This window comes from Bubalus kerabau, chromosome 11 (assembly GCF_029407905.1).
Source record: "Bubalus kerabau isolate K-KA32 ecotype Philippines breed swamp buffalo chromosome 11, PCC_UOA_SB_1v2, whole genome shotgun sequence".
In the NCBI taxonomy this organism is placed as follows: domain Eukaryota; kingdom Metazoa; phylum Chordata; class Mammalia; order Artiodactyla; family Bovidae; genus Bubalus; species Bubalus kerabau.
The window spans coordinates 16,764,996-16,780,467 of NC_073634.1; the positions used below are offsets into that span (position 1 = coordinate 16,764,996).

The 15,472-nt window shown below is 49.0% G+C and overlaps 1 protein-coding gene across 1 annotated transcript in view; it reads left to right on the forward strand.

Moving 5' to 3' along the window:
• Positions 1 to 9,672, forward strand: part of ADD2 (adducin 2) — a 124,287-nt gene extending 114,615 nt beyond the window's left edge. Inside the window, exon 16 of the mRNA XM_055539727.1 lies at positions 6,739 to 9,672. Within this exon, the coding sequence (XP_055395702.1) occupies positions 6,739 to 7,046 (308 nt within the window). The 3' untranslated portion in view covers positions 7,047 to 9,672. The remainder of the gene's footprint in view (positions 1 to 6,738) is intronic.
• The last annotated feature ends 5,800 nt before the right edge of the window (positions 9,673 to 15,472 follow it).

Here is a 15,472-nt window from a genome sequence, read left to right on the forward strand (position 1 = left end):
TGGAAACAGTGGCTGACTTTATTTTTCTGGGCTCCAAAATCACTGCAGATAGTGATTGCAGCCATGAAATTAAAAGAAGCTTACTCCTTGGAAGGAAAGTTATGACCAACCTAGACAGCATATTGAAAAGCAGAGACATTACTTTGCCAATAAAGGTACGTCTAGTCAAGGCTGTGGTTTTTCCAGTGGTCATGTGTGGATGTGAGAGTTGGACTATAAAGAAAGCTGAGCGCTGAAGAATTGATGCTTTTGAACTGTGGTGTTGGAGGAGACTCTTGAGAGTCCCTTGGACTGCAAGGAGATCCAACCAGTCCATCCTAAAGGAAATCAGTCCTGAATTTTCATTGGAAGGACTGATGCTGAAGCTGAAACTCCTATACTTTGGCCAACTGATGCGAAGAGCTGATTCATTTGAAAAGACCCTGATGCTGGGAAAGACTGAGGGCAGGAGGAGAAGGGGACGACAGAGTATGAGATGGTTGGATGACATCACCGATTCAATGGACTTGGGTTTGGGTGAACTCCAGGAGTTGGTGATGGATAGGGAGGTCTGGCGTGCTGTGGTTCATGGGGTCTCAAAGAGTCAGATACGACTGAGTGACTGAACTGAACTGAATAATACCGTCCACACCTCCCAGATCATGAAAGTGTCTTTAATGAGCTTCTGGAATCACTGTGGGGAATGAATGCTCCTCCCCTGGGTCCCCCAGGGCCCTCACCAGGGAGGCCTGGACCCCATGCACATGGTACCAGCTGGGTGGCCTGATGGAACCTTCCCCTTCCTGGGTAGAATGGCCAGACATGTGGATGCTGTTTGCGTACCGCAATCCTGAGCTCCTTCTGTAAGTGAGTTGCTGTCTTGACCACAGGCCTAGCACTGCCAGAGGAAACCCATCTGCTTGAGGCCAGAGCCTGAGTGATGTCCCATGATGTCCCATGACTGTGTCCATCTGTCTCATCATGGTGTTGTCAGCCCGTCTGCACAGTGTTTTCCTTCCTCTTCTCATTTGTGCCTTCATCAAAGGAGTTTCCTCTGATTCTGAATACCTGTCTCTGTCAGAAGTATAGGGATGCTGTTTACTAACTTACTCCAACACTCGCAATGTGGGGAGGGAGGAGTATTGCAAAGGAAATAGATTTCTCCTCAATTTTTAATTTGCAGTTCACAACCTTGCCTTTGGGAGGTTTCCTGACTGTAAATGCCATGACCAATTCCACATGTGCTGTGCATGGACTAGGCTCCCTCTAAGATAGATGTACTCATGCACAAACACTCTTGTATTCACACAGGGCACACCACCCACAAGCAACAAGCCCCCACAGTGAATGAACTGTGGGACCAGCTGCTGGGTACTCCCCTCTGGCAGTTCCTGTGGCCTCAGGGGCACACCTGCAGCCCATTCCTAATGCATGGGCCCATCTAAGGAGCCCATGATGTCTTCTAGGGCTGGAGGCCAGAGCCTGAATGACCTTGGGGCACAACTGCCAGATCTGGATGCATAGTGCACCCAGCCTGACTGCTGTCTGCAGCATCCCTGCAGCCAACTGCAGGAAGGCAATGCCACTGAGAGGAGGCTTCCATTTAAGCTCTTGGGAGCCCCTTAGAGCAATTTCTGCTGCCCAGTGGGACAGAGGGCAGGAGGAGGAGGATGTAAGGGGTGAGATCACTGCTTTCCCACTGGCTGAATTCCTGCTTTTCTTTGACCCAAATCTGTGCTCCATGGAGAGGCACACCCCAGTTGAGTTGTTAGAAGAGACTTTCTGAAATAGAGTTGGGGAATGTGGACCTCTTTGGAGCCGACCTTATGTAATGAGACCCAGTTGGAGCTGTCTAGGATGACTGTTGTGAGGTGGGGCTGGGTGGCTTGGCCATGCTGCCCGATGGCTTGCCCAGCTCCTCAGGGTGACAGGGCTAACACTCCAAGCAGCATCTACACTTTCACGTGTAGCTCAGCTACTGGGTCAGGAATGGCTTTTTCTCCATCTGTCACCATACTCTCAAATCCTCTTGTGCTAAATCACCTCACCATCACTTTTCCTCTGTCTCCTTGATTCCTACCACCCAGCGTCTCTGAAAGAGGCTTTCAAGTTCTCCTCCCTCACCTCTGCCATCTCTGTCATCACTTTATCTTTGACCAGCTCCTGACTGTCCCTGCCCTGCAAACTCCATCCCTCCAGGAGCACTGGCTATCCCCGCAAAGAAATAGCCCTCCATTTGACATTAGAAGATCAGCCCTGTCACTGACTAATTTAGCCACTTCAAATAAGTTGCTTAAAAACACTAAAGAATGGGGAACTAACATGAATCCTTGGCTTTCCTAATTCACAGCATCGTTATCAGGATAAAAGGAGCTCCTAAATATAAAGGGATCCGGTCCTGTGTTTTCATAAATGAGCTCTCACTATGTACTGTGTTCCCAGGGTGGTGAGAGATACTATACTGCTTGCTGTTTTAAATCACTAAGTTTTGGGGTGGTTTGTTATGTAGCAGTAGATAATTATTAAATCATAGCACTTAATGAGAACCGGTTTATGGAAATTAGTTCTTCTGTGGGTTGACTAGGCTCAGCGGGATGGTTCTTCTGCTCCACTCATGTCAGCTGGAGCTGCAGTCATCCGGGTGCCTGACTGAACTAGAATTTCCAAGATAATGCACTCACGTGTCAGGTGCCTTGGCTGGAGTGGCTGGAAGGCTGGGCTCAGCTGGGACAGTGGAATGGCTGGGCCTCTTTGTCTGTCTCTGTCTCTCTCCATGTGATTGTAGGTACTCTTCATGTGGCCTCTCCATCTATGTTCCCATCAAGGTTGTTGGACTTTATACATGGTGCCTCAGGGCTCCCCAAACAGAAGCTAGCAGAAGCTGCTAGGCCTTATTAATTCTTCATCCTGAGGCTGGTTAGTGGCACTTCCTTTAATGGCATTTCCTCTAGTGGCACTTCCTCTGCATTCTGTTGCTTCCTCCAAGTCACAGGGCTATCCCCTACTCAGTGTGGGAGGGGGCCACACTCAAGTGTAAAATTAATATATTGGTAGTAGGTTTAGAAAAGGGCAAGATCATTGTCAAATGTCAAGGGAGGCTTGAACCAGACCATGGGGAGATATATGCTTGGACTGGCAGACAAGAGTAGAGTGAGCTTTCCAGGGAGTGGGTATTTCTGGGAGGGGACACTGGAAGACTAAGAGACAAGTGTTTGGATGCTGAGGGAAAGTGAGAAATCCACTCCTAGAGGTAAGTACCCAAACAAGCTTGGCACCCCCCTCCCAAAGCACCTTTCTTCCTCCTCCAGCCTCTGCAAGCCTTTCAGCTCTTTCCAGCCCATGAGGGTGTAGATATTGTCCCTGCCTGCCAAGCCCAGTCTTTCTCTGAAAGAGAAAGGGCACTCTCCCTACTCCCTTTCCTCTTCCTCCTGCTTCCTGACCACCATCCTTGGATAGACAACCCCCTTTTCCAGCCTCTACTTCATTCCACCCACTCCCACATCTGTCTCCTACTCCCAGAGCTCCAAGTGCCCCATCTAGGAGAGAAAGCCAGTGATTCTCCTTAGGGGATGTGAGAAGGTGAGTTTCCATCTGCTTCTAGTTGCTGGGGCTCTTCCCAGCCTGGTCTTCAAATAGCTGAAGACCGATCAAGTTCTGATCTTACCTGTTTTGGGCTTTTAGCAGAGGAGGGATCTGGACTCTCAGAGCTGGTCCTTGATGCTTTTATTACTGGGGCCCAATAAGTATTTCTAGAGCCCTGTTCTGCCTCCCCTTCTCTTGGCCAGCCACACCCTTCAGTGTTTTGGTTTCCTCCAGTTGAGGGAGTGATGACCTTAATTTGGAACCTGACTTCTCCAAGGCCTTTTGCCTCCCGGCCCCACTTTGTGTTTCTGCTGCTCCCCGAGAAATTCATCATGAGAAAGCTCTGTATACTGCCAGCATGAGAAATGCTGCCAGTATACTCAGCATGGTCTCATTTTCTGGATGGGGAAGAAGTACCTGGGCGTGTGCTCCTAAAGCAAGACATGGCAGAGGCTGCAGCTGTGGATGAGGCTGCTGGGGTCGGCATGGATGAATGGTGCTGTTGGAGTGAGGCTGCCTGTTGCCACCAGGGCAGGAAGTAGCACATGGACAGAAATGGAGAGCCCTCTAATCCACAGTCATGTTCATGGAGCTAGAAAGCAAGTAACAAAGTCATCTGAGAGGGTGAGACTTGAGAAACATGACCTCATGGGTCACCTCAGTGAGGGGCCATGAAAGGAACAGAAGTCCAGGGGATTGAGAGTGGGGACAGAGGAGGAGGTTCAGGAGGTAAAGGCCAGCACACAGCCTGCTCTTTGTTTACATGGTTGGCTCAGGCTGTGACAAGTAAGAAAGATGACAATGTGTGGTGTTGGCTTGGTTGGAATAAAACCATTCACATGTTCATTTGTTTGCTGATGCATTCAGCCATTCATGGATTCCACAATCACTTTTTGAATACCTCCTATGAGCTAGTTACATAGAAAATTAAACACAGTCTTGTCTAATTTATTTCAGTTTTGAGGGAAGGGATAGACATTAAAAAGAAGTGATTGTTGTATATTTCTGTGATGGAAATTTGTACACTAGGGGCCCAAAGGAGTGACACATTCTACCTGGAAGCAGGGATGGGATCAGGAAAGAGTTTAAGGGGAGGGTAAGACTCAAGCTGATTCATTGTGTGGGTGAAGGTTGGGGACATGGAGAAGATAGAGAAGGGCAGTCCAGGCAAAGGGAAACAGGCTGTGAAGGCAGAGAGAGGTCCAGGGACAGAGGGTAGATGAGGCCAAAAGCAGGTGAGGAGAGGAGAGCGGTCAGGGGGAAGGTTGTGTCTGGACTGCTTTCCTGTCTTCAAGAGAATGGCCAGTGATGACCATGGGAATGCATGGGGGGAGAGCAGACCGTAAGGGCCATAGGAGTCAAGGGCTTTAGAGGGCTTGGTAGGTGGGTGATGGCAGGATGCGGGCCACACAGTAGGAAGATGGGAGCCAGGGCCAAGGCCCTCAGTACTAAGAGAAGACAGTCCTCAGGAGTCGTTGGAGAAGACTTTGGTTTGCCCAGAGAGTTAAATTAGCCCATTCTAACTGTTCCCAAATTTACCTCCCTCTTCCATGTAACCAGATAATTTCTTCAGTCTTTACCCTGAAAAGAGCCCTAGCCGTTTCCCAAGATTTCTGTTTTGTCCCACTCTGTAAATGACCAGCCCCACCTTCCCTAGATATCCCTCCCACTTACACACATGCACACTCACATGCGCATTCACACACATACACTCGTACACATGAACATGTACACATGTGTTCAACACATGCACACTCACATGCACATTCATACATATACACTCACACACATGAACATGTACACATGTGTGTTCAACACATGCACACTCACACTTGTGTGCAATCACACATGCACACTCACACACATGCACTAACACATGCATACCATGTGCACACTCACACACTTAGATACACATGCTCACTCATATGTGCATACTCACACACATGCACACACATGCACTCTCACGCACACACACTTGCACACTCACAGAAGTGCAGACACATGCATACTAACACCCAGTCACAGTCACAAATGTGCACTCATGCACACACACACACATACAGGTGTGCACTTACACACATGCATGTGCACACTGACACAGATACACATGTTCACGCATATGTGCATACTCACACATGTGTGTACTCGTACATGCACACGTGCACATTTCACACATGCACACACAAGCACTGACATACAGACACATGTGCACACATGCATAATGCACATACACACATGTGCACTCTCACACACACTTGCACACTTACAGAAGTGTACATGCACACACATGCACATTAACATCGAGTCACCATCACACATGTGCACACATACATAGGTGTGCACTCACACACATGCACTCTCACACACAGGTACACTCACACGTCTCAGTTTCACACAGTATAAAGAGCACTAAGCTGGGACAGCAGGAGGCTGAAGTCTGTCCCCTTTTACTACTTTACTTAATTTTCCCATGGGTAAAATGGGGGGGAGCAAGATGATCTTCACATTCCCTTCTACTTTTCCAAGTCTGTAGTTATAGAGTCTTCCTTCCTCCCTCCCCGCCCATGCATTTCAGAACTAGAGTGGGAAGCAGGGTGGGGTGAGAGTGGGAAGGAGGAGGAGGGGCTGTTGGAGGGTTCTGTTTCTGGCCTTGAGCGAGTGGCAGTCTGTAGGGTCTGGGCCACTCAGAGAATCCCATCCTCGCTCTGCCTGCCCTGCTCTGCCTACTGGGAAGATACCGTCCATTTTTAAAGTTCCTCACTAGTGTGGGAAATGAAGTGGGTATGAAAACATGTCATTTTTCTATTTCTACTGGTGAAACTGAACCAGTGACACTTCTTGGACACCTCCCCTGAGCTGTCCAGCCTCTCTGTTGCCCGGGTCTGTTTCCTCATTCTGTCCATACCAAGGAAAGCTCCCACCTGGGCCCTTGCTGGGTTGCTGCCATGTTTGGACATCATGACCCATTTACATTTGTAGACAGGAGCCCAGAGTCCCTAGCCCACCAAGGGCCTGTTCTCTACTGTCTGGGAGAGAGCCCTCCTCTGACAACATCAGCCTGACACTCTTGGCTCTAGATTTCCCATATAGAATTGCCTGGAAATGTTCTGTTAGCCCCAGACAGAAGCTCTTGACTGAATGAAATCTAATGGATCATGTGTTTGGATCTTTTTCTAGAAGAGGCTAAACTGACGGAAACAAGCAAAGTCACCACAGAGCCGGACGTGACGCAGCCAGAAGGAGTGGTGGTCAACGGGAGAGAGGATGAGCAGACGGTGGAGGACACCCTCAGCAAAGGCCTCAGCCAGATGACCACCAGTGCTGACACGGATGTGGATACCTCCAAGGACAAAACCGAGTCTGTCACCAGCGGCCCCATGTCCCCAGAGGGCTCGCCTTCCAAGTCTCCCTCAAAGAAGAAGAAGAAATTCCGTACCCCATCCTTCCTGAAGAAGAGCAAAAAGAAGGAGAAAGTGGAGTCCTGATTCGCAGTCCCCTGGGGCTCCCATTTGTGTCTCCCCTACCCCTGCCCCGCCTTCTCCCATCTCTGACCCTGGAAGCGTGGGGCCGAGGAGGGGTCGAGTAGGCCCTGGATCACACTCTGATGGGAAACTTAGAGATTGTCCCCCCCAGCCCCTCATTGTCCCTCTGCCCCACAGAAATCAGGTGACTTTCCCAAGGTCACTCAGCTAGTTCAAGGCAGAGCTCACACTAGAATTCACGTCTCCTGGCTCGCGGTCCTGAGCTCCTTCCAGACACAACACTGCCTAGGTGTGGGCCACGCTCGCAAGGATGCTGCCCCTGATCTGAGCCCAGGGCGAGGGGCCCAAGCCGGCCGCCAGCTCTCACCAACCAGGCCCCATTCAGACAGGCTGAGGCTTCCTTGAGCAAGGTCCTTGTCCTTGCGGGAACCCAGTCTCTTGCTGATGGAGCTATCACTATATTTAGAAATCTCTCTTCTCTTTCCTGTAGGGTAATGGCCCTGCTGCTCACAGTACCCAGACAAATGGACCTGTCCCCTCAACCAGAAGTTAATCCCTGTTCCCAAGGGCTGATGGCTTAGCTTGTGCTTCCCCAACCACTAACCTTGAGCTTTCTTCATGGAACCTCTGGAATGATGGCTGGAACAGTTGTAAAAGTGGGCAGGCATGAGGGCAGCCAGGTCAGCCACAAAGCGGGGGACGGTTTGATCAATATAAGAAGCCAGGGACTTAACACATTTGAATTGTGCATCTCAGGCGCTTGAAAACTAAAACCAAATTTAGCTTAGAAAAAAACTCGTCTCATGCTCAGGGCTGAAATTTGGGGAAATTTTGATCCTCTGTTAGCTTTGGGTTGTACAAGGAGGATCAGGACAGTGTGGATATGTGACGCCTTTCCAGCATTCCTGACATTTGGGCAACACTACTTGTCTGGTTTGCCTCCGGTCCAACATTAGGGGTCCCCTGACTTTCCTTCAAACCTAGAAACCCGGGCTCATAGCCTGGAACTGGCATCTTACCCTTGGCCCCTTGACCTTGGCTCCTCTGGGTTATGGGTCCAGCAGAGGAGAATGAGGTGAGCTCTTGAGAATTAATCCTCTTGGATCAGCTTTCAGAGAAAGGCTTGGGTGCCCCTCGCCTTGTTACTGTCTGTCCATCCATCCTAGGGCCTGTAAGAGCCACAGCTGTTTTTTAAATGCCATCGCTATCCTTTCATACCTTTCTGTGGGACATTGATCTATGAGCATTGTTGGCTCCTAAAAAATAGACAATCCATTCTCTTTTAAGCACAGTGTCTTCAAAGAATATTTTCCCTTTCTGTCCTGAATATTGTCAAAGTATTTTTGAAAGTTCTTAACCATAGTTTTCTGCTTTTGAGCACTTCTTATACACACACACTCACACACATACACACACACTATGCAGGCTTCACATATACTATATCCTTTAACTCTTGAGACAGTACTGTGATGTGGGTCAGATTATTCCCATTTTATGGGTATGAAAACTGAGCCCCCCAAAAGATAATTAAGTTGTTCCAGTGACTTGGCTAGAAAGAGCCAGAGCCTGGCTTGAATCCAGGTCTGTCAGAGTCAGAACCTTTGCACTTAGCAGCTGTGATGATCAGAAAACTTTTAGTCCAGGACTGTTTTGTTTCTGCAACTGGTTGTCCACTGCATAAGTGAAGGAGGGAGACCACCCACCTTTTCCCCCATCAGTGCACAGTAAGTTCCTGGTGACTGTGGGCTGTGGCTGGGCCAGTGTGGACTTCTGACAAAGGAGAGGCCAGAGCCTTCTGGTTGGGGCCAGGAGTACCATCCATAGTTGGTAAGGATGGGGCAAAGAAATGAAACTGACACATTACTAAAGAAAGCCCCATACTGGGTGTCCCTAGAACAGATTCCTAACTGCTGCCCAGACTCCTCTCTCTGTTTTGCTTCTGAGTCAAGTCTTGTGATGGACAACCCAGGTCAGAAAAGTCTGTGATGTGGGAAATGCCTTTCAAAGCCAATCCTTTGATGCCTTTTAAAGAAAACTATTTCACATCCATCCATTCATCCTGATATTTGTTAAGGATCCACTCAGCGGTAGGCACTCTGCTGACATGAAAAGAAAACAATGGTGACTAGAACAGTCAGTGGCAGGTGGTGTTAAGAGCCCGGTAGGATGGACACAGCCATTGGTGCAGCTTTCTGTGTTTGAGTGACTGTAGCTCAGAAATCATTTCGACTGACTTTTCGCTTTCAACAAATTCTATTCTCTTTACAACAGGAAGGCCTCATTTAGATGAACGTGCCTTGCAGGAGTTTATGCCATGGGGCCACCTCATATCCATCCATCTGTTCTTTCTTCATGTGTTCAAAAACGATGCATGAGCTTGGGTCACGGGCCAGGCCTGAGGACTGTCCCTGCCCAGAGGAGGTCTCCAAGTCTAGGAGGCATGTTACGGAATAGGCAAGGATGTAGAGATGGCATAAGGAGGCATCAATTTACTATCTTTCAGGCCAGAGAAACCTTCCTGCAAGGAGTGATGCTTGAGTTAGGTTTTCAGAACAAAGAGAAATTTTCCAGGAGGACAAGAGGATGAGCAGGACATTGGTGATCATTGAAGTGTGTGTGTGCAAAGGCCTGGAAGTTTGGAGCACCAGGTGCGTCCATGGAGTCATTCAGCGTTGCTGGGGCGGACAGTGTGAGGTGGGTGGTGGGCTTCACTTCGCGGTTGGGCAGGGTGGATTGTAAGGAAACTGGTAGAAGGTGTGGGGGAGCTAGACTTCCTCATGTACGGCATCCGGAGCCGCTGAGGGCTGTGGTCAGGGGAGATCAAGAGCAGGCTGCGTTTTAGAAAAATTCCTTTGGTGGCTGAGTGGAGAACGGAGTGGAGGGGAGGGGACAGTGCTGGAGGAATAGGAGGGCTCCATGAGGAGGCCTTTCTGAAACATCAGCACCGAAACAGGTGTGGTGAGCTGCCTTACACTGCCTCTACCTTTATAGCAAATAGTGAGCTTGAGTGCAGAATTCATTCCCATGAAATTCTCTGGAGAAGGCATCTGATGAGAGCTTTACAGTGAGGAGAAGGGATCGTCAAAGAGCTAATGCTCACTGCAGTTTGGGGTTCTGTTTTGTCTCAGGCTAGAGTTGCTAGGAGAGCCATCGAGTCCCCCAGTCCTTTTCTCCTCCCCTTGCTCAGAGGCCGTGCTCTGAGTGCTACAGAAGCAGGCGTGGGGTCCAAACAAGACCACAGGCTCTTAGGGTGAGAAGAAGGGACGTGTTCTTTGGCTCTGAATAAAAGTTTGGCTGAATACTGTGACCAGTTATCTGTCTGGAGAAAATGTACATTTGGGAAGCTCAGAAATGTTAGGCCATAGGATAGTTTCCAGGAAAGTGTAGATATACTATGGAAAAGGATGAGAAAGTGTAGACAAACGAGCTGCGGTCTGGATGCTGAACTGGGGAGTGGAGCGGTTTCTGAGCCTGTTTCCTTGGGAAGACAGGCAGGTGTGGAGTGAGGAGGCAGAGAGAGAGATGCTTCTAGAGTCACAAGCTTGGCGCCAGTGGCTCTCTGTGCACGGGCTGGCACCCAGCAGTGATGTGTGAGAGCATGCGCAAACTTTCCCGAAACTTTGCAAAAAGCGCTGCGGAGAGACCAGCCCAGATCTGTGCTCCATAAGAGCCTTGAGACCTGACCCAAGTCACTGTCCGACTTTGGCCAGGTTATACAGATAAAAGTAACCTCCCTCAACACTCCTGTAAAGAAGACGGGGTTCTTCTGTAGACAGATGAATTCCTTTTAAAGGACTTGGTGGGAGGGAGCTGGATTAGAAGCCTGGTCCAGTAAGAATCCCACTGGGGAGCATCACCCTTATACCACTGAATGTCCATGGAGCCCAGCCTCTGCCCCCTGCCCAGTGGGTGTGTCAGTCACTCCTGAATGGGCCAAGGCAGTCATGCATGTTGCTCAGGGCTGTCATCACAGAGGGCTTCTACCATCAACACAGGGAGAAGTGCCATGAGGCCACTTCTCCGGTTGCTGTGGGTTGGAGAGAACCATTCACCCAACAGCACAGTTCACTTCTGAAAGCCTAGAAGATGGAAAGGAAGGGTGGATTTTTCCACGGAGGTAGGCAGAGGGTCAGATAGACACATAGCCTACCCTCGGCCTCTGTGCCATCTTTTGCATGAATATAAATTTTATGCTGTAGCTCCAGGCAGGAGTATGCAGTTTTTGTCTATTGAACAAATGAAGAAAGTTACTGCCTTTCCCCAGGATACTCGTGTGGGTCAGTGGCAACCCTCGAGGTGGCTGTACTTTGCAGCTGTCTCTCTGAACGCAGAGGGAGCAGGTCCTTTTAGGTCTTCTCTACCACATGAGCCCAAGCCTAAGATGATAACATTCAGAGTCTGAAGGAATGAAGGAGGGGATAAATCTGTGCTCTCCACCTCCTCAGAAGGGATACGGATCCTCACAGTTCAAAACCCGAAGGGACTTATGTCACCACAGCTCCACATCTGTTCTGAGAGGGGCGCTTTAGAGTGTCAGGGGCCTGAACTGACTAATGAAATGTGCTTGTTGGTGCTCACTGGCACCACAATATGAACAAATGTGCACAGCACACAGTAGAGTGACGAGCTCCAGATGTCCTGTCTAAGCACGGAGGTGACCGCCTTTTTACCAGAACTGAGTGCACAGGTAGAGACCTGTCACCCACGCACACCGATCCCCCTTCAGCCTCCCGCAGTGAGAAGCCACCTTACCCAGGACTCGGCATGAGGGTTTCAGGCGGGGTGTCCCTCTCGACCTGAGAAAGCACCTTGCATTGTTTTCACATAGACAGGAAATGATGTCTATGATGAGGAAGAATCATCTCCTTTCAGGAATGATGGGGAAGAATCTTCGGTTAGGGTTTTCTTAGAAGTGTAGAAGTTGTGGTTCGTGTTGGTTTGTACTTAGGTGGTATGAAGTTTTGCCAAATTGATATTTGGTGACCTTTGCCTTCAAGATTGCCCCCAAAGTTGAGTCATCACCATGAGACATTGGGGCCTGAAGACACGAGGAAGGACTTGGGCGCAGCGGGCATGGGGAAGCACCAGTGGCTGCCCCCAGATTGCCAGCCCCCGACATTTCTCACCCACTGTTCCCAAGCAGCAGCGATGGGTAAACCCCCTCAACCTTAGCAGTGTGAAGAAAATGTTTTGAGGCCTTCAGGGGGTTGGTAGGAGAATAGCTAGAAAAGCCCTAATCTCTTTCCCCCGGAATCTTGTATAATTCTGAGACATGCAAAGGCCAGACCTTCTCTTTGATAGTGAACCAGAAGGAGGAAGATAAGTGGACCAAGGACAGGGGCTGCATTAAGTACATCAAAGCCTTCCTAAAATGGGAATAGATGTGGGGGACCCCAACCCCTACATTTCAACTCTACCCCATGCCTATCAGTCCTGCTTTGTGGGTGATTGATCTCCACAGGCTGCTCCACCTTTACACTTCTGTAAACTACGCTACACCACTGAGTCCCGGCCCTCTCCCGGTGCGGGGGGCAGGGGTGCAGAACTAGTCCTGAGCCTGGCTGGCCTGGCAGGGCGCGGGGGCCCTGGTGGAGCGCAGTGTTCCCTAAAGCTGTGGGTGGTTTCGGTGATACGTCTGTCTGACAATCGTCCTCCCCTTGTACATGCCTGGTCTGTGTTTAGCTTTTCCTAGTATTGTGAGGTTTCAAATAGGGGTTCCATGTAAATACTCTTTCTGCTACTGACATGCCAGCCCCCGGATTGTGCATCCTCCCCACGAAGGGTTTTGCCTTTACGCTAACACTTTTTGAGCCACTGGTGTGCAGATTGACTAGTTTCTTGGGCTTTTATTTTGCAATTTTATATATATACACACACATATATAATATAATATATATATATATATATATTTATGGGTTGGTTTTGTACAGTTTTCTGTTTGAATCTCTGAGCACCAAAGCTGCCCTTGGATTTTCAAGAGAACTTTCCAAAGCCACTTGCTGAGCCCCCGCCGCTTTGGTGTTTGTGGTGCCGGGCGATATCTCTGCCCATGGATTTCTGTATGTATGTGCTGTTTTCTCACCTGCAGATATTACCCTAGTAAATCTACCATGCTTGGCTTCCCAGTGTGTGACCCCTCTCTTGTCGGCTACCCAGTTTTTCCGGCTCCGTGGGGCTCAGAAGCCAGAGCGGTGCTCCCTACATGGGGACTTTTATCCCAGAGACCTCTTGCGTGGAAAGCTGGATGTATGAATCATTGAGTTCTGACTGGGGAGGAAGGTGATAAAATGCTACAGTCTTCTGAGAAGGGAAAGGCCGTGTGGATTTGTGAACGGCTCCGTGGAGGACAGTCCATTCAGATGGATTGGATGGGAGGGAGTTGCAGAAACAAACCTGTGGGTGGGCCCCAGAGGGAAGCAGGGGACAAATCCACAGGCTGGAACAGAAAGAGGTTCCGGAATCAGAGGACAGTGGGGGTTGGGGGAAGCTGTTACCTTGAAGGGTGAAAGGGGAACAGAGATACTAGGGGAGAAAGAAGAGGAGGGAAGAACTGCTTTGCCCCTCCCAGCTCATCTTTACTCAAATAAGGGGCCTGGTGTTTGTTCAAGGTCCACACACATCAGTCAGGCTCTGTTTAAGCAACTTATAGCACCTCATTTAATCCCCATAAACTAAGAGCACAATCCTATTAATATTACCCATTACACAGATAAGAAAACAGCCTCAGAAATAAGGGAATTGTCTTGGGTCATGGGTAAATATGTAAAGCTCAAATGCAAACCAAGTTCTTCTAGGTAACCAAGTTCTTCCCCCCTGCCCACCACCCAGTGTCCTGAACAAAGAGACCTCCACAGAGACAGACTCAATCACCACTCCCAGGCCAACTGTTTCCACAATGCAGCCTCTTTGTATCCAGGTGCCCTCAAAGTCCCCACGGGCTTCCCCCAGGAGCTATGGCTCTTCCCTGGCCCAAAGCTATGAGCGCCTCCTCCTCCTAAATTTCCACTGTGGTGACTAAAGGCATCCGAACATGGGGGCAGAGTGCCCTCCACCAGCTAGAAACACTGAGGATTTTCTTCAAATATCAACAACCTCAACCTCAGCTATGCAGATGATGCCACTCTAATGGTAGAAAGTGAAGAGGAACTAATGAAGAGGGTGAAAAAGGAGAGTAAAAATGCTGACTTAAAACTCAACATTCAAAAAATTAAGATCTGGCATCCGGGCCCATCACTTCATGGCAAATAGGGAAAAAGTGAAAGCAGTAACAGATTTTATTTCCCTGGGCTCCAAAATCACTGCGGATGGTGACTTCAACCATGAAATGAAAACACACTTGCTCCTTGGAAGGAAAGCTGTAACAAACCTAGACAGCATATCAAAAAGCAGGGACATCACTTTGCCAACAAAGACCCATACAATCAAAGCTATAGTTTTTCCAGTAGTCATGTATGGATGAGACAGTTGGACCATAAAGAAGGCTGAGGGTCAAAGAATTGATGCTTTAAATTGTGGTACTGCAGAAGACTCTTGAGAGTCCCTTGGACTGCAAGGAGATCGAATCAGTCAATCCTAAAGGAAATTAACTCTGAATATTCACTGGAAGGACTGATGCAGAAGTTCCAAGACTGGCCACTTGATGCTAAAAGCCAACTCACTGGGAAAGACCCTGATGCTGGGAAATATTGAGGGCAAAAGGAGAAGGGGGCGGCAGAGGATGAGATGGTTGGATGGCATCACCAACTCAATCGACATGAATTTCAGTGGACTCTGGGAGATAGTGGAAGACAGAGGAGCCTGTCATGCTGCAGTCCATGTGACTGGAAAGAGACACGACTTAGCGACTGAACAACAAGAAATAAAGTGCAAGAAGGAAGATTTAAGGTTAACCAACCATGTGTGAAAGGTGAGCAGGCCTGCTGAGGAGAGGGAAGAAACCCGCAGTGGAAGCCAGATAACTGATGGGATGCCCAGGACACAGGAGGAGGAGATGTGGCCGGGGATCTGGCCTCAAGGCAGAGAGCCAGGTCCAGGGTTCACACGGCTGGAACCCTGTTTGCAAGGTCTCAGTAACAAGGGGAAGAAGAGATGCCTTGCACCAGGATCCTGACAAGGGTCAGAGTGCTGGGACCCCAGCTAGTGCCGGCCACCCTAATAAATATGAAAAAGGAAGTTTTCAGTCAAGTTATTGCATGGTTCACTGTGCCACACAGATAACTAGACCACTAATCTGACAAAATGTAACCTTTATATGCAAAAATCTTTCCTTTTCTCTTCCTCTGGACCTTTGGACAGAGAGTGCGCCTCTGATGGGACTGTCTTTAATCAGATAAAGATCTCACTCTTTCAGGAATAAACAGGGTGAATAACAGTGTGGTAGTGATTTAGCAGTTCAAATGCAGGAACCAGTCTGAGAAATGAGAAGACAT